Source organism: Salmo salar, chromosome ssa08, assembly GCF_905237065.1.
Source record: "Salmo salar chromosome ssa08, Ssal_v3.1, whole genome shotgun sequence".
Lineage (NCBI taxonomy): Eukaryota > Metazoa > Chordata > Actinopteri > Salmoniformes > Salmonidae > Salmo > Salmo salar.
In genome coordinates this window covers 8,781,101-8,804,210 of record NC_059449.1, presented here as the reverse complement: position 1 = coordinate 8,804,210, position 23,110 = coordinate 8,781,101, and the positions used below count along the sequence as shown (strand labels likewise).

The following is a 23,110-nucleotide window of genomic DNA, read 5'->3' as shown; positions in this document are numbered from 1 at the left end:
TAAATCACAGTCTGGGTCAGGTGGGCATAATTTGAAAGCATGTTCTATTGCCAACATGACTAGCTAAGTAACAAAAAACGATCTTACAGTGTTTGGCTTTCACAAGGCAATTCAGAGAAGCAGATCATACATTTAGTGTGCACAGAATAGTCACAAGTTCATTCAGATGGTGTTCCCCGCCAAATTTCTTAAAACAACAAACAGGCTCATTCTGTTAAAAAAAAATACAAATAATTGGTCGCATACACATATTTAGCAGATGTTATTGCTGGTCAGAAGAACCCAGGGTATGACGCCATGTCATCTTGTAATTGTACATCAAGCATAGTGATCAGAAACGTTGACGATGTATATATTACATGAGTTTTATGATATGGAAATGTGAAGTGCACATTTGGACTAATGGGTGTTTGGCTTGCTTGTATGACATCAAAGCGGTATTTATTATAATCCTCAACATCGCATCTTGCAAAATGCATGAAGTCCTCTTTATGTACAGCATTTCCCTCTCTCAGACAACAAAAAAATGGCTAAAGTTGCCCAATTAGCGGGAGGGATGGGGTCAACAACTTGCCGCGCATGGTGTTCAAGTTCAGAACCGCTGTCAGTCAGAACCATTAGTGCGCTGTGAAGTGGAGACCTTGAGCTCTGAAGTCATGTATAGCGTTCCAGTTTAGGCGTTTATCAGTCAAAATCTGCTATTTTTAACCCTGTATACGGGTACGAGTGTAAAGAGCTACATTTAACTTGTTCTAATGTTCGCAAGTATGGTCCCCACATATTGAAAGTGTGTATGTACCTGGGGAGTGTATGTCTGTGTAATCTGTATCACCTCTCTCATCCAGGAGGAGGGTCCAGAGGTGCTGCTGGTGAAGGAGGAGGGTTGTGAGGAGGGTCTGGGGAACCCTGAGGGCACCATGATGATGGAGGACAACCAGACTACACCTCCTCCTGAACCCACAGAGGAACCAGCTGAGCAGCACAGGACCACACACAGTCTCACTGAGGTGAGCCCACTGTAAACTACTGTCTGAATGGTATTAGGTCAGGGCCCGTATCCACAAAGTCTCTCAGAGTAGGAGTGCTGATCTAGGATCAGTTTAGCCTTTTAGATCATATGGCAAGATCCTAGATCAGCACTCCTACTCTGAGACTTTTTGTGGATACTGGCCCTGGGCTTGAGTGTGGGACCATGTCTTTGAATGATAAAACCATGAAAGAATATGAATAATCAAAATCAACTAACATGTTTGCATAGTACTCATAGCAATCCCTCATTACCCAATCAGAAGATGATCCATAGCAAATCAAATCAAAATCAAATCAAATTTATTTATATAGCCCTTCGTACATCAGCTGATATCTCAAAGTGCTGTACAGAAACCCAGCCTAAAACCCCAAACAGCAAGCAATGCATGTGAAAGAAGCACGGTGGCTAGGAAAAACTCCCTAGGAAAAACTCCCTAGAAAGGCCAAAAACCTAGGAAGAAACCTAGAGAGGAACCAGGCTATGAGGGGTGACCAGTCCTCTTCTGGCTGTGCAGGGTGGATATTATAACAGAACATGGTCAAGATGTTAAAATGTTCATAAATGACCAGCATGGTCAAATAATAATAATCATAGTAGTTGTCGAGGGTGCAACAAGCACGTCCGGTGAACAGGTCAGGGTTCCATAGCCGCAGGCAGAACAGTTGAAACTGGAGCAGCAGCACGGCCAGGTGGACTGGGGACAGCAAGGAGTCATCATACCAGGTAGTCCTGAGGCATGGTCCTAGGGCTCAGGTCCTCCGAGAGAAAGAGAGAATTAGAGAGAGCATATTTAAATTCACACAGGACACCGGATAAGACAAGAGAAATACTCCAGATGTAACAGACTGACCCTAGCCCCCGACACATAAACTACTGCAGCATAAATACTGGAGGCTGAGACAGGAGGGATCAGAAGACACTGTGGCCCCATCCGATGATACCCCCGGACAGGGCCAAACAGGCAGGATATAACCCCACCCACTTTGCCAAAGCACAGCCCCCACACCACTAGAGGGATGTCTCCAACCACCAACTTACCGTCCTAAGACAAGGCCGAATATAGCCCACAACGATCTCCGCCATGGCACAACCCAAGGGGGGGCGCCAACCCAGACAGGAAGACCACGTCAGTGACTCAACCCACTCAAGTGACGCACCCCTCCCATGGACGGCATGGAAGAACACCAGTAAGCCAGTGACTCAGCCCCTGTAAAAAGGGTTAGAGGCAGAGAATCCCAGTGGAAAGAGGGGAACCGGCAAGGCAGAGACAGCAAGGGCGGTTCGTTGCTCCAGCCTTTCCGTTCACCTTCACACTCCTGGGCCAGACTATACTTAATCATAGGACCTACTGAAGAGAAGTCTTCAGTAAAGACTTAAAGGTTGAGACTGAGTCTGCGTCTCTCACATTGGTAGGCAGACCATTCCATAAAAATTGAGCTCTATAGGAGAAAGCCCTACCTCCAGCCGTTTGCTTAGAAATTCTAGGGACAATTAGGAGGCCTGCGTCTTGTGACCGTAGCGTACGTGTAGGTATGTACGGCAGGACCAAATCGGAAAGATAGGTAGGAGCAAGCCCATGTAATGCTTTGTAGGTTAGCAGTAAAACCTTGAAATCAGCCCTTGCCTTAACAGGAAGCCAGTTTAGGGAGGCTAGCACTGGAGTAATATGATCACATTTTTTGGTTCTAGTCAGGATTCTAGCAGCCGTATTTAGCACTAACTGAAGTTTGTTTAGTGCTTTATCCAGGTAGCCGGAAAGTAGAGCATTGCAGTAGTCCAGCCTAGAAGTAACAAAAGCATGGACAAATTTTTCTGTGTCATTTTTGGACAGAAAGTTTCTGATTTTTGCAATGTTACGTAGATGGAAAAAAGCTGTCCTTGAAACAGTCTTGATATGTTCTTCAAAAGAGAGATCAGGGTCCAGAGTAACGCCGAGGTCCTTCAGTTTTATTTGAGACGACTGTACAACCATCCAGATTAATTGTCAGATTCAACAGAAGATCTCTTTGTTTCTTGGGACCTAGAACAAGCATCTCTGTTTTGTCCGAGTTTAAAAGTAGAAAGTTTGCAGCCATCCACTTCTTTATGTCTGAAACACAGGCTTCTAGCGAGGGAAATTTTGGGGCTTCACCATGTTTCATTGAAATGTACAGCTGTGTGTCGTCCGCATAGCAGTGAAATTTAACATTATGTTTTCGAATGACATCCCCAAGAGGTAAAATATATAGTGAAAACAATAGTGGTCCTAAAACGGAACCTTGAGGAACACCGAAATTTACAATTGATTTGTCAGAGGACAAACCATTCACAGAGACAAACTGATATCTTTCCGACAGATAAGATCTAAACCAGGCCAGAACTTGTCCATGTAGACCAATTTGGGTTTCCAATCTCTCCAAAAGAATGTGGTGATCGATGGTATCAAAAGCGGCACTAAGATCTAGGAGCATGAGGACAGATGCAGAGCCTCGGTCTGACGTCATTAAAAGGTCATTTACCACCTTCACAAGTGCAGTCTCAGTGCTATGATGGGGTCTAAAACCAGACTGAAGCATTTCATATACATTGTTTGTCTTCAGGAAGGCAGTGAGTTGCTGTGCAACAGCTTTTTCTAAAATTTGAGAGGAATGGAAGATTTGATATAGGCCGATAGTTTTTTATAATTTCTGGGTCAAGATTCGGCTTTTTCAAGAGAGGCTTTATTACTGCCACTTTTAGTGAGCTTGGTACACATCCGGTGGATAGAGAGCCGTTTATTATGTTCAACATAGGAGGGCCAAGCAAAAAGCAGGGTGCTCATATCAGATTTCTTGATCCAACATCCTCTCACTCTGTATCTCTTACAGTCAGTAGACATGGAGGATGGGAAGCCTGATCTGCTGCTAGTCAAAGAGGAGACCTTAGAAGACGAACCAGAGAGCATTGATCTGCTGAGTGGACTAAAGATGAGGGAGCAAGGTAAGAAGTACATATAGCCTACATACCAAGGTTATTATAGTTTTGTGTTTTTATTTATATTAGTTTTAAGATTTATTTGATATTCAGTTTAGTTTCAATTAGTTTTCAGAACTGATTTACTCACTTTGAAGTTTTATAAAAACATTTATATTTCGTTTTTATATTTTTTTGTTTTAGGGACAGAAAGTAGCCTGTGTGTGGGAATCTAGGAGCTACTTATAATTTCTGTTTTTGGGGTTGTCACTTCTTGCCACTGTGGGGCAGTAATACGTAAGGTGATGGGTCAGGTCATTAGGTTTAAAGGTAGACTCAGTGAGATGACAGATGCACCAAGTAAACAGTAGTAGTGGGTCAATTCCCTCAATGACGAGGAGCTTTGGAGCGCGAGGCTAAACTTCAACGCTGTTTTCGTCCCGTACCTACCAAGTTGTAGCAGCATGAAGCGCACCCATGTTCAGATTCTCTGTGTGACTGTGAGAGCAAAATCTTGCATGGCTGACACCTGCCAGATCTTACAACACCTGGATAGGTTTTTTTACCTAACAACTAACCACATCATGGTCGCATACCCCTGCTCAGATGTTTCATGAATCAACCAATGGTTGCGAGCCACGTCATAGACTGTGCAGTCGGGCACCAGACTGCTCTACCATATGATGTGGTTAGCTGATATGTATAATACCCATCTAGGCGTTGTAAGATCTGGCATGTGTCAGCAACGTCTGAGCAGAGGAACACTAACGACATGTTACAGCAATCTAGTGCCCGACTGCACAGTCTGACGTGGTACGTAACCATTGGTTGATGCATGTAACATCTGAGCAGGGGAACGCAAACAATATCCGCGGTGCTGCTCACGGTAACGTCATCTCGCTGAGTCTACCTTTAGATTAAAGTAAATCTCAACGTGATCCGCCAGATTCAGAAGCTTAAACGCCATTAGGAAAAAAAGCCTAAACTGTTAGATTTTAGCACAACTTTTTTTGTTGAAAAAACTACAACTGAACATAATTCATAATGGATTTTATTTTAGTTTGTTTTGGAGTCAAATATAATAGTTTCAGTATAGTTTGTTTTTCAAATGGGTTTCTTAATTCTAATCAGTATACTAAATAGTTTGATTAGTTTACTTTAATAACCTTGTATATACAGTGCATCTGGAAAGTATTCAGACCCCTTGACTTTCTCCACGTTATGTTACAGCCTTATTCTAAAATTGATTTAAAACAATAATAATTCTCAATCTACACACAATACCCCATAATGACAAAGCAAAAACAGGTTTAGAAATTTTTGCATTGACAAAAAAACAACAGCAAATATTACATTTACATACAGTACCAGTCAAAAGTTTGGACACACCTACTCATTCCAAGGTTTTACTTTTACTATTTTCTACATTGTAGAATAATAGTGAAGACATCAAAACTATGAAATAACATTGTGTTAAACAAATGAAAATATTTTATATTTGAGATTCTTCAAAGTAGCCTTTGCCTTGATGACAGCTTTGCACACTCTTGGCATTCTCTCAACCAGCTTCATGAGGTGGAATGGAATGCATTTCAATTAACAGGCCTTGTTAAAAGTTCATGTGGAATTTCTTTCCTCCTTAATGCGTTTGAGCCAATCAGTTGTGTTGTGACAAGGTAGGGGTGGTATACAGAAGATAGCCCTATTTGGTAAAAGACCAACTCCATAATTTGGCAAGAACAGCTCAAATAAGCAAAGAGAAACGACAGCCAATCATTACTTTAAGACATGAAAGTCAGTTTCAAAATCCATCAAGCGCTATGATGAACCTGGCTCTCATGAGGACCGCCACAGGAAAGGAAGACCCAGAGTTACCTCTACTGCAGATAAGTTCATTAGTTACTAGCCTCAGAAAATCGGCAATTAACTGCACTTCAGATTGCAGCCAAAATAAATGCTACAGAGTTCAAGTAACAAACATCAACTGCTTGAATTAGGCCTTCATCGTCAAATTTCTGCAAAGAAAACACTACTAAAGGACACCAATAAGAACAGACTTGTTTGTGCCAAGAAACACAAGAAATGGACATTAGACCGGTGGAAATCTGTCCTTTGATCTGATGAGTCCAAATTCTTTGACACAGAGTAGGTGAACGAATGATCTCCGCATGTGTGGTTCCCACTGAAGCATGGAGGAGGAGGTGTGTGGTTCCCACTGAAGCATGGAGGAGGAGGTATGATGGTGTGGGGGTGCTTTTCTGGTGATACTGTCAGTGATTTATTTAGAATTCAAGGCACACTTAACCAGCATGGCTACCACAGCATTCTGCAGTGATACACCATCCCATCTGGTTTGGGCTCAGTGGGACTATCATTTGTTTTTCAACAGCACAATGACCCAACAAACACCTCCAGGTTGTGTAAGGGCTATTTGACCAAGAAGGAGAGTGATGGAGTGCTGCATCAGATGACCCGACCTTAAACATATTGAGATGGTTTGGGATGAGTTGGACCGCAGAGTGAAGGAAAAGCAGCCAACAGGTGCTCAGCATGTGTGGAAACTCCTTCAAGACTGTTGGAAAAGCATTCCAGGTGAAGCTGGTTGAGAGAATGCCAAGAGTGTACAAAGCTGTCATCAAGGCAAAGGGTGGCTACTTAAACAAATCAAAATATTTTAGATTTTAGATTCTTCTAACACTTTTTTGGATAATATGATTCCATATGTGTTATTTCATAGTTTTGATGTCTTCACTATTATTCTACAATGTAAAAATAAAATAAAAACCCTGGAATGAGTAGGTGTGTCCAAACTTTTGACTGGTACTGTAAGTATTCAGTACTTAGGTGATGGACCTTTGGCAGTGATTACAGCCTCAAGTCTTCTTGGGTATGACGCTACAAGCTTGGCACACCTGTATTTGGGGAGTTTCTCACATTCTTCTCTGCAGATCCTCAAGCGCTGTCAGGTGGATGGGGATCGTCGCTGCACAGCTATTTACAGGTCTCTGAGATGTTAGATTAGGTTCAAGTCCGGGCTCTGGCTGGGCTACTCAAGGACTGAGACTTGTCCCGAAGCCACTCCTGCGTTATCTTGGCTGTGTGGTTAGGGTCGTTGTCCTTGGTTTCATCAGACCAGAGAATCTTGTTTCTCATGGTCTGAGAGTCCTGTCGGTGCCTTTTGGCAAACTCCGAGCTGGCTGTCATGTGCCTTTTACTGAGGAGTGGCTTCCGTCTGGCCACTCTACCATAAAGGCCTGATTGATGGAGTGCTGCAGAGAAGGTTGTCCTTCTGGAAGGTTCTCCCATCTCCACAGAAGAACTCTGGGGCTCTGTCAGAGTGACCATCAGGTTCTTGGTCACCTCCCTGACCAAGGCCCTTCTCCCCGGATTGTTCAGTTTGCACAGGCGGCCAGCTCTAGGAAGAGTTTTGGTAGTTCCTTAACTTCTTCCATTTAAGAATGATGGAGGCCACTGTGTTCTTGGGGACCTTCAATGCTGCAGACATTTTGTGGTACCCTTCCCCAGATCTTCACCTCGACACAATCCTGTCTCGGAGCTCTATGGACAACTCCTTCGACCTCATGGCTTGGTTTTTGCTCTGACATTCACTGTCAACTGTGGGACCTTATACAGACAGGTGTGTGCCTTCCCAAATCATGTCAAATTTTTTTACCACAGGTGGAATCCAATCAAGTTGTAGAAACATCAAGGATGATCAATGGAAACAGTATGCACCGGAGTTCAATTTCGAGTGTCATAGCAAAGGGTCTGAATACTTATGTAAATAAGGTGTCTTTATTTCTAAAAACCTGTTTTGGCTTTGTCATTATGGGGTCTTGTGTGTAGATTGACGAGTTAAAACATTTATTTAATCAATTTTAGAATAAGGTTGTAACATAAAAATGTGGGGAAGGGGTCCGAATACTTTACGAATGCACTGTAATAACCAGTAATAGATCTAAAATGGGAATAGTGATGCGCCTGGATATAGTGAAATTAAATCAATACAACTTATGTTTACATCCAAAAACACACAATGTATGAACTTGACAAGGTACAGTGATGGGAAAAAGAATTTGATCCCCTGCTGATTTTGAAAGTTTGCGCACTGACAAAGAAATGATCAGTGTATCATTTTAATGGTAGGTTTATTTGGACAGTGAGAGACAGAATAACAACAAAAAAATCCAGAAAAACACATGTCAAAAATGTTATAAATTGATTTGCATTTTAATGAGGGAAATAAGTATTTGACCCCTCTGCAAAACATGACTTAGTACTTGGTGGCAAAACCCTTGTTGGCAATCAGAGGTCAGACGTTTCTTGTAGTTGGCCACCAGGTTTGCAAACATCTCAGGAGGGATTTTGTCCCACGCCTCTTTGCAGATCTTCTCCAAGTCATTAAGGTTTCGAGGCTGACGTTTGGCAACTCGAACCTTCAGCTCCCTCCACAGATTTTCTATGGGATTAAGGTCTGGAGACTGGCTAGGCCACTCCAGGACCTTAATGTGCTTCTTCTTGAGCCACTCCTTTGTTGCCTTGGCCGTGTGTTTTGGGTCATTGTCATGCTGGAATACCCATCCATGACCCATTTTCAATGCCCTGGCTGAGGGAAGGAGGTTCTCAACCAAGATTTGACAGTACATGGGCCCCGTCCATCGTCCCTTTGATGCAGTGAAGTTGTCCTGTCCCCTTAGCAGAAAAACACCCCCAAAGCATAATGTTTCCACCTCCATGTTTGCCGGTGGGGATGGTGTTCTTGGGGTCATAGGCAGCATTCCTCCTCCTCCAATTTCGGCGAGTTGAGTTGATGCCAAAGAGCTCCATTTTGGTCTCATCTGACCACAACACTTTCACTAGTTGTCCTCTGAATCATTCAGATGTTCATTGGCAAACTTCAGACAGGCATGTATATGTGCTTTCTTGAGCAGGGGGACCTTGCGGGCGCTGCAGGACTTCAGTCCTTCACGGCGTAGTGTGTTACCAATTGTTTTCTTGGTGACTATGGTCCCAGCTGCCTTGAGATCATTGACAAGATCCTCCCGTGTAGTTCTGGGCTGATTCCTCACCGTTCTCATGATCATTGCAACTCCACGAGGTGAGATCTTGCATGGAGCCCCAGGCCGAGGGATATTGACAGTTCTTTTGTGTTTCTTCCATTTGCGAATAATCGCACCAACTGTTGTCACCTTCTCACCAAGCTGCTTGGCGATGGTCTTGTAGCCCATTCCAGCCTTGTGTAGGTCTACAATCTTGTCCCTGACATCCTTGGAGAGCTCTTTGGTCTTGGCCATGGTGGAGATTTTAGAATCTGATTGATTGATTGCTTCTGTGGACAGGTATCTTTTATACAGGTAACAAGCTGAGATTAGGAGCACTCCCTTTAAGAGTGTGCTCCTAATCTCAGCTCGTTACCTGTATAAAAGACACCTGGGAGCCAGAAACGTTTGATTGAGAGGGGGTCAAATACTTATTTCCCTCATTTAAAATGCAAATCAATTTATAACATTTTTTACATGCGTTTTTCTGGATTTTTTTGTTATTCTGTCTCTCACTGTTCAAATAAACCTACCATTAAAATTATAGACTGATCATTTCTTTGTCAGTGGGCAAACGTACAAAATCAGCAGGGGATCAAATACTTTTTCCCCGACTTAGTGGAGGCCAGGGGATGGGACAGTGTCCTCAACTCTTGGCTGGGGAACAACACTTAACCACAACCAGAAACAGACAATTGAATGCAAAACAACAACCAAACTTAATTGCCAAAAAAATCCATATTTAAAGTTCTCTGCTATGGATGTAAAGTTCTCTGCCATGTTTGTAAAGGTTTTTTACTTCTTCCTTAAGGTAGTTGGCTGGAGGCTAACAGAGGAGACTGGGTGGCCATCTTGGACTCCCAGATCCAGATGGGTGCAGCCAAGGGCCCAGGGGACATCATCACCGAGCAGGCCAGGACCAAAGGCGACTTAGTGGAGGCCAGGGGATGGGACAGTGTCCTCAACTCTGGGCTGGGGAAAAACACTGTTAACCACAACCAGAAACAGACAATTGAATGCAAAACAACAACCAAACTTAGTCTCCAAGACAACAGACTGGCTGAGACCAGAGCAAGGCGTCGATTTGGTCTACGGGGATGGGGAGGTGTTGGTATGCGGCGGGAGAGAACAGACACAGACTCGGCTAGTGATGCTCCATCCTGCTCCTATAGTTGCAATTCAGAGAGACTGATAGCACCTCAGGTTAACTCCCTAACAGGTGCTGCCTTCAGCCTGCCTTCTATAGGATCTATCAACTGGAACATGGACCCTGCGACAACACAGACACTCCCTGGCCTTCGTCCTCACACTCTCCTAATGTTAAACCAGACCTCAGACAATGCCAGTGCCTCAACACTAAATGGCTACACAAGCCCACTGACAAATGAGAGTAGCAGAGACGGAATCAGCAAAGGTGGCAGGGCCAAAGAGAAGCGCTTCCCGTGTTCATTCTGTGGGAAAGCCTTCAGTTTCCCCAAACAGGTGGAGATCCACCAGAGGATGCACACGGGGGAGAAACCGTTTAGCTGCCACCTGTGCCGGGCCAGTTTCTCGGACTCGTCAAACCTGAAGAGGCACCAGAGGGTCCACACAGGGGAGAAACCCTACAGCTGCCCCCAGTGTGAGAAGAGGTTCTCCCACCAGCACCAACTAAAGATGCACCTGAAGGTCCACACGGGAGAGAGGCCGTTTGCCTGTACACACTGTGGGAAGAGGTTCTCAGAGAGGAGCTACCTCAGGATACACCAGCAGAAAATGCACACCGCCCATGTATAGTGACATGTAATGTAGTACTATGTATGTTTGTAGTCAATTGTTGTTTTTGGATTTAGTTGGAAACTGGATGAGGTGAACTGAGGAAAGAATGAGTATGATGAGGCAGAGTAGATGATACAGTGCCTTGCGTAAGTATTCATCCCCTTGGCATTTTTACTATTTTGTTGCCTTACAATCTGGAATTTAAATTTAAAAAATTGTGGGTTTGTATCATTTGATTTACACAACATGCCTACCACTTTGAAGATGCAAAATATTTTTTCTTGTGAAACAAACAAGAAATAAGACAAAACTGAACTTGAGCGTGCACAACTATTCACCTCCCCCAAAATCAAAACTTTGTAGAGCTACCTTTTGTAACAATAACAGCTGCAAGTCTCTTGGGGTATGTCTCTATAAGCTTGGCACATCTAGCCACTGGGATGTTTGCCCATTCTTCAAGGCAAAACTGCTCCAGCTCCTTCAAGTTGGATGGGTTCTGCTGGTGTACAGCAATCTTTAAGTCATACCACAGATTCTCAATTGGATTGAGGTCTGGGCTTTGACTAGGCCATTCCAAGACATTTAAATGTTTTCCCTTAAACCACTCGTGTTGCTTTAGCAGTATGCTTAGGGTCATTGTCCTGCTGGAAGGTGAACCTCCGTCCCAGTCTCAAATCTCTGGAAGACTGAAACAGGTTTCCTTCAAAAATGTCCCTGAATGTAGCGCCATCCATCATCTCTTCAATTCTGACCCGTTTCCCAGTCCCTACCAATGAAAAACCTCCCCACAGCATGATGCTGCCACCACCATGCATCACTGTGGAGATGGTGTTCTCCAGGTGATGAGAGGTGTTGGGTTTACGCCAGACATAGCGTTTTCCTTGATGGCCAAAAAGCTATATTTGTCTCATCTGACCAGATGTTTGGGGAGTCTCCCACATGCCTTTTGGCGAACACCAAACGTGTTTGCTTATTTCTTTCTTTAAGCAATAGCTTTTTTCTGGCCACACTTCGTAAAGCCCAGCTCTGTGGAGTGTACGGCTTAAAGTGGTCCTATGGACAGATACTCCAATCTCCACTGTGGAGCTTTGCAGTTCTTCAGGGTTATCTTTGGTCTTTTTGTTGCTTCTCTGATTAATGCCCTCCTTGCCTGGTCTGTGAGTTTTGGTGGGCGGCCCTCTCTTGGCAGGTTTGTTGTGGTACCACATTCTTTCCATTTCTTAATAATGGATTTAAAAATGGTGCTCTGTGGGATGTTCAAAGTTTCAGATTTTTTTTTTATGACCCAACCGTGATCTGTACTTCTCCACAATTTTGTCCCTGACCTGTTTGGAGAGCTCCTTGGTCTTCATGGTGTTGCTTGCTTGGTGGTGCCCCTTGCTTAGTGGTGTTACAGACTCTGGGGCCTTTCAGAACAGGAGTATATATACTGATCATGTGACACTTAAAGTCCACCTGTGTGCAATCTAACTAATTATGTGACTTCTAGAGGTAATTGGTTGCACCAGATCTTATTTAGGGGCTTCATAGCAAAGGGATGAATACATATGCACGCAGCACTTTTATTTTTTTAGTATTTTTATTTTTTTCACTTAACCAATTGACTATTTTGTATGTCCATTACATGAAATCAAACTAAAAATCTATTTAAATTACAGGTTGTAACGCAACAAAATAGGAAAAACGCCAAGGGGGTGAATACTTTTGCGAAGCACTGTATGGTGTTGTTTGGTGTGACGGTGTCTGTAGAAATGCTTCAACCTTGTCCTGTTGTTTGATGCTGGGGTTTTATGAGGAAATGATAGGCCCTTAATTAATATTTACTTGAGATGAAGTAGTAAAGATGTGTGTAATGTGATGAACCTTTTCCAAAATGTTCTAAAATTTATTTTATAAAAGCGAGGGTACCAGATTTACAGAAAAGGTAAAGTGTTACCATATTGAGAAGTTATTCTACTTGTCGCATATTATTTTGTGCAATAAAAGTTCTGTACTTCACATTGAGTGTAGGACCATTTTGTTTAAATTAAATACAACATTTAATCTGTGCTGACTGGCTAGTTTTTTTTGTATCATTGCAGGGACTGAGTTTCCCTTCTTTCGGTGGAACCAAAACATTATACTCAATTCTTGAATCATTAAGTTGAGCCAAAGGGGTAAGTTCAGCCACTCTTGGTTAAGTCCAAAAAACAGAATGACAAATGAATGTGTTAGAGGTTTCATAATTTACATTTAAGTCATTTAGCAGACGCTCTTATCCAGAGCGACTTAGAAATTGGTGTATTCACCTCATGATATCCAGTGGAACAACCACTTTACAATAGTGCATCTAAATCTTTTAAGGGGGGGGGGTTAGAAGGATTACTTTATCCTATCCTAGGTATTCCTTAGAGGTGGGGTTTCAGGTGTCTCCGGAAGGTGGTGATTGACTCCGCTGTCCCGGCGTCGTGAGGGAGCTTGTTCCACCATTGGGGTGCCAGAGCAGCGAACAGTTTTGACTGGGCTGAGCGGGAACTGTGCTTCCTCAGAGGTAGGGAGGCGAGCAGGCCAGAGGTGGATGAACGCAGTGCCCTTGTTTGGGTGTAGGGCCTGATCAGAGCCTGAAGGTACGGAGGTGCCGTTCCCTTCACAGCTCCGTAGGCAATCACCATGGTCTTGTAGCGGATGCGAGCTTCAACTGGAAGCCAGTGGAGAGAGCAGAGGAGCGGGGTGACGTGAGAGAACTTGGGAAGGTTGAACACCAGACGGGCTGCGGCGTTCTGGATGAGTTGTAGGGGTTTAATGGCACAGGCAGGGAGCCCAGCCAACAGCGAGTTGCAGTAATCCAGACGGGAGATGACAAGTGCCTGGATTAGGACCTGCGCCTCTTCCTGTGTGAGGCAGGGTCGTACTCTGCGAATGTTGTAGAGCATGAACCTACAGGATCGGGTCACCGCCTTGATGTTAGTGGAGAACGACAGGGTGTTGTCCAGGATCACGCCAAGGTTCTTAGCACTCTGGGAGGACACAAGGGAGTTGTCAACCGTGATGGCGAGATCATGGAACGGGCAGTCCTTCCCCGGGAGGAAGAGCAGCTCCGTCTTGCCGAGGTTCAGCTTGAGGTGGTGATCCGTCATCCACACTGATATGTCTGACAGACATGCAGAGATGCGATTCACCACCTGGTTATCAGAAGGGGGAAAGGAGAAGATTAATTGTGTGTCGTCTGCATAGCAATGATAGGAGAGACCATGTGAGGATATGACAGAGCCAAGTGACTTGGTGTATAGCGAGAATAAGAGAGGGCCTAGAACAGAGCCCTGGGGGACACCAGTGGTGAGAGCGCATGGTGCGGAGACAGATTCTCGCCACGCCACCTGGTAGGAGCGACCTGTCAGGTAGGACGCAATCCAAGCGTGGGCCGCGCCGGAGATGCCCAACTCGGAGAGGGTGGAGAGGAGGATCTGATGGTTCACAGTATCAAAGGCAGCAGATAGGTCTAGAAGGATGAGAGCAGAGGAGAGAGAGTTAGCTTTAATAATATAATGCTTGTATCTTAACCAAAATAGATCATTTTAAGATTGTTCTATACATCATTTGGGGTCTCTATAAGATTGAGGTCCTAAACATACCATGAAAGTGCATCCATGCAGCTGTATGAGCTAATATAGTCAAAATGTTTGGCTTGGGGAAGTTGATCCAATGGAAGTGATTTATTCCCTGGTGTAATGCAAGGCATTATCACTGTGATATGAGGTTACAACAGGAACTAGGGTAAATGTGTTTTAAAAAAGTTCAGTGTTTGTTAGGTGATGAGCCTGTGTTGATCAATGCTTAAAATTATTTTTTTTAAACAAAAAAGCGATTGTGTTATTGTGTTTGGGACATAAAGATAGACATGGTTTTAAAAAGTTAGTGGTAATATTTAATTCAGTACAAAAATGTGTAGGAGGCTTAACTTACCCTGTCCTGTGACTCAACTTACCACATACCTGCGGTAAATTGTGCCAAGAGACCACTTTCTTTTTTTGGAGAAGTTGTGTTTTCAAAAGTAATGTTTAGATGAATTCTGATTATTTCCAGGGATACACAACATCCTGAAATATATGTAGATCTCTTTGATAGAAAGAATATACTATATTTCCCTTGGAGTGATGCTGAATGTAAATCATTTACCCCACGCCTCCCTACTTGAACCACACTGTTAGATGGGCTTGACTGTGGTTAACATGCTCTACTAACTGTGCTAAAGAGGATTGCAGAGGGGTCATGTTTGTGTACAGCAGTTTCTTACATAAACCTTTTTAATGCTCTTCTGTACAACTTATGTTTATAGTCTGCAGTCCATGAAGACCTCCTGATATCCAATGTTACTGGTGGGAGAGACTGGACCTCTGAAAAGTTGGAACTGAGACCGAACCATGAGGGACAGAGACTCCACCACCACACAGAACACAACCAGTGGACAGGTGGACTGAACAACCTCAGTCCTGGTGGTCATCAGAGAGACAGAGGCTCCAGTCAGGGATCCAGTCTGCAGCACAGACCCTTCTCTTCACAGTCTCAGTGCAGGGATGAAGCAGGGCCTGGGGCTGATAGAGATAGACCCTCCTGTTCCTATGATACAAACACCACAGTATCCATGATGAACAGAGCAGGTCACCCTGGGCCTCAGCCTTCAGAGAGTGGTGGGAGACCTCCCTGGCGGTAGTCTTTCAGCAAATCTGTCTTCTCTTTCAGGGTGTCGTCTAATGCCTAGTGACTGGCTTCATGGAAAGCCTGGGCCTGGGTCTAGCCTTCCTCAGTTACCTCATAGTTACCCCACCAATACAGTCAGGATGGGCGTTCATCACGAGAGGTACCTAGCCTATAACACAACACACAATCCCAACAACAACCAAACAATGGCTAGAGGTCAAGGAAGGAGCTCAAACACTAACCACCTGAGGGTGGTGGCTCTTGCTTCTGCTTCCTCTGATGTCATTGGGTCACAACGTGGGAGGCCGAGCATTAGGACGGACGCAGACAAGCCACACGCCTGCGCCACGTGTGCGAAGCGCTTTGCTGAGGCGAACTATGTGAAGAAGCACCAGATCGTTCATACTAAGGAGAGGCCCTTCAAGTGGAAACTGTTACAAGAGCTTCTCTTTCCTGACTAACCTTATCAGACATAGGAGTGTTTTCTATCCAGTTTACTTTGGGCACGCTTTTCATCCGGACGTCAAAATACTGCCCCCTATTCCAAACAAGTTAAGGTGATGTAGATGGAATAAAGTCATTATTTTCTACTCCATTCTTGCTTCTTTCTAAACAAGTCTGTTCTCAGCTTGAAAGATACTGATCTTAGGAGATTTGATGTGTGAAGTGATAAGCAGTACTGTAATTTAAAAGAACAGCGCGCATATCTTTTTTCTTTAACCACACCCTTTGAGCTATGACGCCAACCAATACGATCCCTTCTCTTCAGGGTCAGAAGTGGCGCTAGCTAGCTTGACCAGCCGGCGCTGGGAAGAAGAATGGCGGATGGCAAGATGACGCCAGGCAGAAATTAGGGCAATACTCTATGTCTGCGAAATACATGCAAAGTACTTTCTCTTATGAGTCAACTACAGGAGAGAATTTAATGTACCTCTCCTGAAAACCATGAGATGGAGTCGGATAGTGAAAGCTTAGAAATCAAACATGACAAAAGTGAAGAAAAATAACCTGAAGACTTCTGAGCCTCACCCCAATAATCATGAAAATGCCTGAGATGGCTCTGGCCCAGTGGGAGTACGATTTGTGGAAAAAGTGGATTTGTGCCTTTTGGCCAACCAATTTGTGGTATCAGAAGGAGCAGGCGCTCCACATCTCGCGCCTCGGTACAAGAGCTGTGTCTTGTTTTGCTATCTGGAGCAGAACACCGGTGAAAGGAGTGATATTTGAGGTGGCTTTGAGAGTTGAGGTGGAACAACTGAAGTTGAGGATCTACGATGTCTGTGATGCACGCTGTTTGGTGCAACGCAGACCCGGTGGTGAGCGCGAGATTGAGGAGACCCTGTCTATCCTTTTGAGTTTTGATATTGAGTGTTTACCTGATAAAGTCATGCTAGGACATGTCAGGTATCCCATAAGAGCTTTTGTTCAGAACCCACTACGGTGTTTCAGGTGCCAAGTGTATGCTCATGTTGCAGCAGTATGTAGGAGGGACATTATTAGGTGTGAGAAGTGTACAGGAGGGCATGGGACAAAGGAGTGTGTAGTTTTGGTGGAAAAGTGGTGTGTTTCAATTGTGGGGGTGCGCATGTTGCTGGGGATCAGAAATGTCCTGTGCAAGTGAGACAATTTGAGGTTGCCAGGGTTACAGTGCAGAAAGTGTCTCATGCTGAGGCACTGAGGAAAGTAGATGGTGATGGGGAAAGAGTGAGGTCGGGTGAGGGACCCTGAGAGGATCCCTGTGACTAGCAGGCCAGTACAGAGTGACGCGGACAGTTTGTGCTTTAGTAAGTTTGGCTTCTTGTCATTTATTGCTATGGTCATTAACTGTACCGCACAGATGGAGAAGAAATCCCAGAAGATAGGTTTAGTAGTAGCAGCAGCAGAAAAGTTTTTGGGTGTCAGAGATTTTAGTGCAGAAGAATTTCACAGGGTTTTGAGAGAAGGGGTTAGAGCCTCCCAGGCCGACGGCCTGTAGTGGGATATATCTAGGGTTAGATGGTGGTGCAATTTCTTTTTTCCCCATTTGTGGTGTGACCAAAATGTGCAATTCGCTCTCCGACCTGGGAAAGGCAGCAAAACGTCTAGTTTGCCGGAAAACTACACGAAGAAGAGCAATTAAACGGAAGTGAACAGTGATCAAGTACAATTGTTACGTTAGCGTTTATGTTGTTGTTATTCAGACGTTAATTAACACACTGCACAGCATCACATTCTTACCCCAGGTAGTCTTTTATTCGCGTTGGAGACAGGACAGGTTGATGTTATCTAGGTAACGCTAGGTAGCTAGGTTCTAACAATGGCTAACTGTATGGGTTTTCACACTCAAATAGCCTCCATCATGGAGGTGCTGGCGAATGCAGCCGTGGCAGAGGTCTGTAAACTCGTAGACGATGACTATGCAGTGTTTCGTTTGGAAATAACTCAAAGACATAAAGAAAACAGGGCATTGCAGAGGAAACTACAGCTACTTGAACTGAAGGTATCACGGGACCGCGCAGACAAGACGATGCGGGAGCGCATTCTCGCCAGTCGTCCCAGAAGTGTCAAGATCCTCGACCGATACAGAGGAATGGCAAGAGGTACATTAGGGGCTATTTATGTGTGGGAAATTCCGTAATTATATGTGGGGATTTTAATACGATTAGGGAACCAAATGAGCTGGTATCTCAGTCAATTTCATACATTTAAATAGACATGTTGAAATTTGAACAAAAAATATTTAGAAAGTGATATCTGATTAAATATGGTGGTGAAGACGCATACCGCAACCTGAACCCTGCAGAAAAATATACTCAGTGCACAATTGTCAGAAAATTTACATTACCAGTCAAAAGTTTGGACACATACTCAATCAAGGGTTTTTCTTTATTTTTACTATTATTATTTTTTTTTTAATCCTAAATTGACATACCTAAATCTAACTGCCTGTAGCTCAGGACCTGAAGCAAGGATATGCATATTCTTGATCCCATTTGAAAGGAAACACTTTGAAGTTTGTGGAAATGTGAAATTAATGTAGGAGAATATAACACATTAGATATGGTAAAAGATAATAATACATGTACCATCATCTTTGAAATGCAAGAGAAAGGCCATAATGTATTATTCCAGCCCAGGCACAATTTAGATTTTGGCCACTAGATGGCAGCAGTGTATGTGCAAAGTTTTTAGTCTGATCCAATGAACCATCTGCATATCTGCTCTACACCAATCCTGTAGAGCAGGTATTCCCAAACTGGAGTACATGCATTTAAAAAATATATATACATTTTATTTTTCTTCTTCACATTTTCAAACAGTACATTTATATTTTCCAACGGGGCTATACATTTGGGTGAGGATTTTTTCTCACCTGAGTAGCCTCATTTCACTGCCAAAAATAAAATGTAACCATCTAGTGTTCAGCGAAATAACATAATGTCAAATACAGGTAGCCTAGTCAAATAATGAACATCCAATCACATTAACCATTACTCTATCGTGGGAAACCTTCGCTCTTGCGCAAATATTTAGAAAGGAAACATGAAAATTTGAAAAATTGCCCTCTGCGCATATGTGACTTTAAATGTGTTAACCAGAATTGCATCTTGGTCAGTTTTGGGATTGTATGCAATAATTCCCCTGATTATTTAGCAATCTTGCACAAAGACACTATCATATTCTGGCCAGGTTCTTGGTTTACTGCATTTCCTATTATTTACTAATTGAAAACAATGTGATGCATGGGACATAATCTACTGATCTATAAATAGTGTATCAAGAAGTTATTTGAATTGTTACCTTACATCCTTGCCAATTGTAGACAGTCAAAACTGTCAATAGTGTACAGTATGGTGTTGAGCATTGACAGTACCTAACCTAACCACCTCTTTTCCCCCAATCACACTCTCAGGTGAAGGACATCTCACTGGAGGCCACAGAAGCTTTGTGAAGCCAGCGGAACACAATACATGGAGAGATGACCAACCAATCACAGTTGATGAGGGGAGTGGAACCTCAACCCAGCACGTTATCGTGATAGAGGTTAGTGTCATAGTGTTGCATAAAAATTACAGTAGATCAAATGTGGCCAGTTTATTTCAGAAAGACTCCCCTCAGCTGTTCACTTGCTTACAAGTACATCCTAATATATCTGCCATAGGGGAGCTTCTTAGACTTCCCTATGACATTGTTATCCAATTCTACTCATGTACCGGTAATAATCTCCTCTATTCTTGTCAGGATGCAGAGGCTGCAGGTCCTGGGGTAAAGCTGGAGAGGTCTCAAGAAGAGGAGGACCCACGGCACAGCAGAGACATCCATACTGGAACGGCTGGAGCGCCCCCTGTAGGCATGGAGGACCCCACCACCGCCCCAGCGCCACCCATTACCCGACGAAACATCACGGAGGTCAGTGGAACGCTGAACGCTGTCCTCAAGTCCGAGACAGATACAGAGACTTTAACGGGGCTGGACCGACTGGGCTGTCCTCCTGCTCCCCGCTCAGAGTATTTACTTTTCGGAAACACGAGCCCGAGGACGGTTCTGTCCCATCAGGACTCAGGTGACACGTTACAGACTGGCAATGATCCGTCCTGTTCATATGCTACAGAGATGATACCTGGTGACATGCCTGTCGGCTTAGATACACAGACTAATCCATTGAGAGGGGACTGGAACCAGTACAGTAGTAGTGTATACTCTGAACGGTGCCTAGATAAGAAAGGGGAGGGTCTGGTCGTAGATGAGGTGACTGTGAAAGTGGAGGGCGATGCTCCTCTGATATGGAATGCAGACGAGACTCACTTAGGAGAAGGACACTCGCAGGGCAACACCAGTGACTTCTTAGACTACAGGGAAAGCTTACATCCAAATGTCGCAACCCACTCCCCTTTACACCCGCTCAGGGATCGCAACCCAGTGTCCACGTCGATGGTACCTTCCGATTCACACGGCCGCGTCCTTTTCGATCAGCTATTGAACTCAAACGACAGGGCTAGAGCCCAGGCTCGGGGAAGAGGAGCCCCATCAGCCAATAGTAAAGAGAAACGGTTCCTCTGCATGTTCTGTAACAAAGGCTTCAGCCGCCCCCAGAAGGTAGAAATCCACCAGAGGGTCCACACAGGGGAGAAACCCTACAGCTGTACCCAGTGTCACATGCGCTTTGCCCAGGCTTGCAATCTGAAGAGGCATCAGAGGGTCCACACAGGGGAGAAATCCTATAGTTGCCCCCAGTGTGAAAAGAGTTTCTCCCACCAGCACCAGCTGAAGATGCACCTGAAGGTCCACACTGGAGAGAGGCCGTTCCCCTGTGTATAGGGCTGTTACGGTGACCGTAATACCGCCAGACTGGTGGTCACGAGTCATGACTGTAGTCAAATTCCACATGACAGTTGAGTCATAGTAACAGGGCAACTCAAACTGCACTCTGTAAATGAATGGTGCTGATGGGCGTTAGTAGCCTACCAAACTAGCTAACGGCCATCAAGACGCTAATGGCCTGGTGCTCAACGCTCTATTGTCACTCAAATTACTCTGACATCAATGCTAATGCATTTGAAAATCTTATCAAAAACACTTCATGATTTAATTTGAATAATCTGCAGGGGTTGAAATAGCAGGAATACGTGTGTTGCATTCTGAAAATACAGGTGTATTGACCATGACATTCAATTTCAAGTTCCACATTTTTATATTGAAAAAGACTTGCTGCTATTACCCGAAATGTCTCATCCATCCTCCAAACCACGCTCTCTCTCTGCGTAGAGTGATTTGAGGGACAATAGAGTGTTGAGTACCAGGCCATTAGCGTCTTGATGGCCGTTAGCAAGTTTGGTAGGCTACTAACGCCCATCAGCACCATTCATTTACAGAGTGCAGTTTGAGTAGCCCAGTTACCATGACTCAACGTGGAATTTGACATTCAATTTCAAGTTCCACATTTTTATATTGACATAGACTTGCTGTTATTATCCGAAACGTCTCATCCATCCTCCAAACCACTCGCTCTCTCTGCGCTCCAAGTTGCAATTGTGGGAAAATCACAGTTTTAAAAGCAAATAGGCCTACTGTTGTGACTGTTGGAGAGAGGAGGGTCTCAGCCTTCTTTTTTTTTTTCTTTTGCACTTTTTACCCCTTTTTCTCCCCAATTTCGTGATACCTAATTGGTAGTTACAGTCTTGTCCCATCGCTGCAACTCCCATACGGACTTGGACGAGGCGAAGGTCGAGAGCCATGCGTCCTCCGAAACATGACCCGCCAAGCCGCACTGCTTCTTGACACACTACTCACTTAACCCGGAAGCCAGCCGCACCAATGTGTCGGAGGAAACACCGTATAGCTGGCCGTCAGCTTGCAGGCGCCTGGTCTGCCACAAGGAGTCGCGAGATGGGACAAGGACATCCCAGCCGGCCAAACCCTCCTCTAACCTGGACGACGCTGGGCCAATTGTGCGCCACCTCATAGGTCTCCCGGTTGTGGCCAGCTGCGACACAGCTGGCCGCAACCGGTGACGCCTCTAGCACTGCGATGCAGTGCCTAAGACTGCTGCGCCACTCGGGAGGGAGGAGGGTCTCAGCTTTCTGTAGGTATTATATTTATTTGTCAACTCTCAATTTGGACCGCTGGAGCACCTTTTCTAACCGAAGTGTCTGGTTGGCTATGGGTTTGAGATATAGCTTATACGGGGCGGAGTAATTGCATAGGCCTATAGACGTCATTGGGTATGCTGAAAAGTTTTCAGGACATTACATTAACTGAACTGTAACTACATGAACTGTTAGATTAGTAAATTACACAGCTAACTATCAGCATATTATATTTAGTTTTCTAGCTAATGCATTTTGAGTGTTCACTTCCTCAGAATTAGCCCAAATCCACATTTTATATATATATGTATATGTGTCCCTACTGTTGGTGCGTGCAAATGCGAGTCATTTCAACTGAACATTGTGGTTACATTTTAATGAAGAATGAAATCAAATAAATGTTATTCATAATGAATGAATGATGCGTGTCAGGAGCTGGTCATTTTTCCAACACACCTATTCGTGTTTCGCGTTCGTGTTTCATCGACACTGTTGAGTGCATACGGATGGGATGCACATGCAGCTGATAATGGCCCATTCTAAATCTAAACTAATTTCACACATATATTATTTAGTATAAAGACCTTATTAAACTGAGAATAGTCTGATGGGAGGGAATGTTAATGACCAGAGTGTGCAGTCCAGGCATGAAACAGAGGACATACCTTTTTTTGCGACTTTTTCCAAATCATCAATAGTTGCATCATGCAGCCCATATGTTTTCATTTCTAAGACATTCTAAGGTTTGTCTCACCACTAAAGTAGCCACATAACGTTTCAGATGATCACTTTTTACACTCAACACAGAATAGCCGCTCCATTGCGCACAAGCTCAGCAATCGTTAAGAGAAAGATATCCTTTCCATTTTATTAATCAATGTTCACTTATATTCTTGTAACTATAAAATCATATGATGTAAAATAATTGTACAGGAATTAAGCGTATATTTTCTGCTATTGGCATGGCAGACCCAGATCGGTAACATACATTAGTCGGACTCAACATGAAATTCTGTTCTTCTGAATTACATTTTCTTCAAATGATAAGGTTTCTTAACACCAGCTATTGTGATGGTGTATATTAAATGGATTTATAATACTTATTTGAA

At 44.0% G+C, this 23,110-nt stretch overlaps 3 protein-coding genes across 12 annotated transcripts in view; 2 read left to right on the top strand and 1 right to left on the bottom strand.

Moving 5' to 3' along the window:
- LOC106610073 (zinc finger protein 214) overlaps window positions 1-23,110 on the bottom strand; it is an 844,054-nt gene that overhangs the window by 387,640 nt on the left and 433,304 nt on the right. The window lies entirely within an intron of this gene.
- LOC106610072 (neurotrophin receptor-interacting factor homolog) overlaps window positions 1-23,110 on the top strand; it is a 437,457-nt gene that overhangs the window by 8,751 nt on the left and 405,596 nt on the right. The window contains exons 1-3 of one of the 9 annotated variants that reach the window (XM_045723131.1): window positions 17,479-18,014; window positions 19,328-19,458; window positions 19,657-19,824. The exons of 6 other annotated variants lie outside the window; for them this stretch is intronic. In XM_045723131.1, coding sequence (XP_045579087.1) covers window positions 17,732-18,014; window positions 19,328-19,458; window positions 19,657-19,824 — 582 coding nt within the window. In that variant the 5' untranslated portion in view covers window positions 17,479-17,731. Of the gene's footprint in view, window positions 1-17,478; window positions 18,015-19,327; window positions 19,459-19,656; window positions 19,825-23,110 lie in introns of those variants that run through there. 2 more of the 9 variants (XM_045723132.1, XM_014209240.2) reach the window with 2 other exon arrangements.
- On the top strand, window positions 853-11,772 carry LOC106610080 (zinc finger protein 135-like). Its single transcript, XM_045723207.1, has 3 exons — window positions 853-1,007; window positions 3,877-3,988; window positions 9,816-11,772. The coding sequence occupies exon 3, from the start codon at window positions 9,871-9,873 to the stop codon at window positions 10,774-10,776; it is 906 nt and encodes a 301-aa protein (XP_045579163.1). The 5' UTR covers window positions 853-1,007; window positions 3,877-3,988; window positions 9,816-9,870; the 3' UTR covers window positions 10,777-11,772.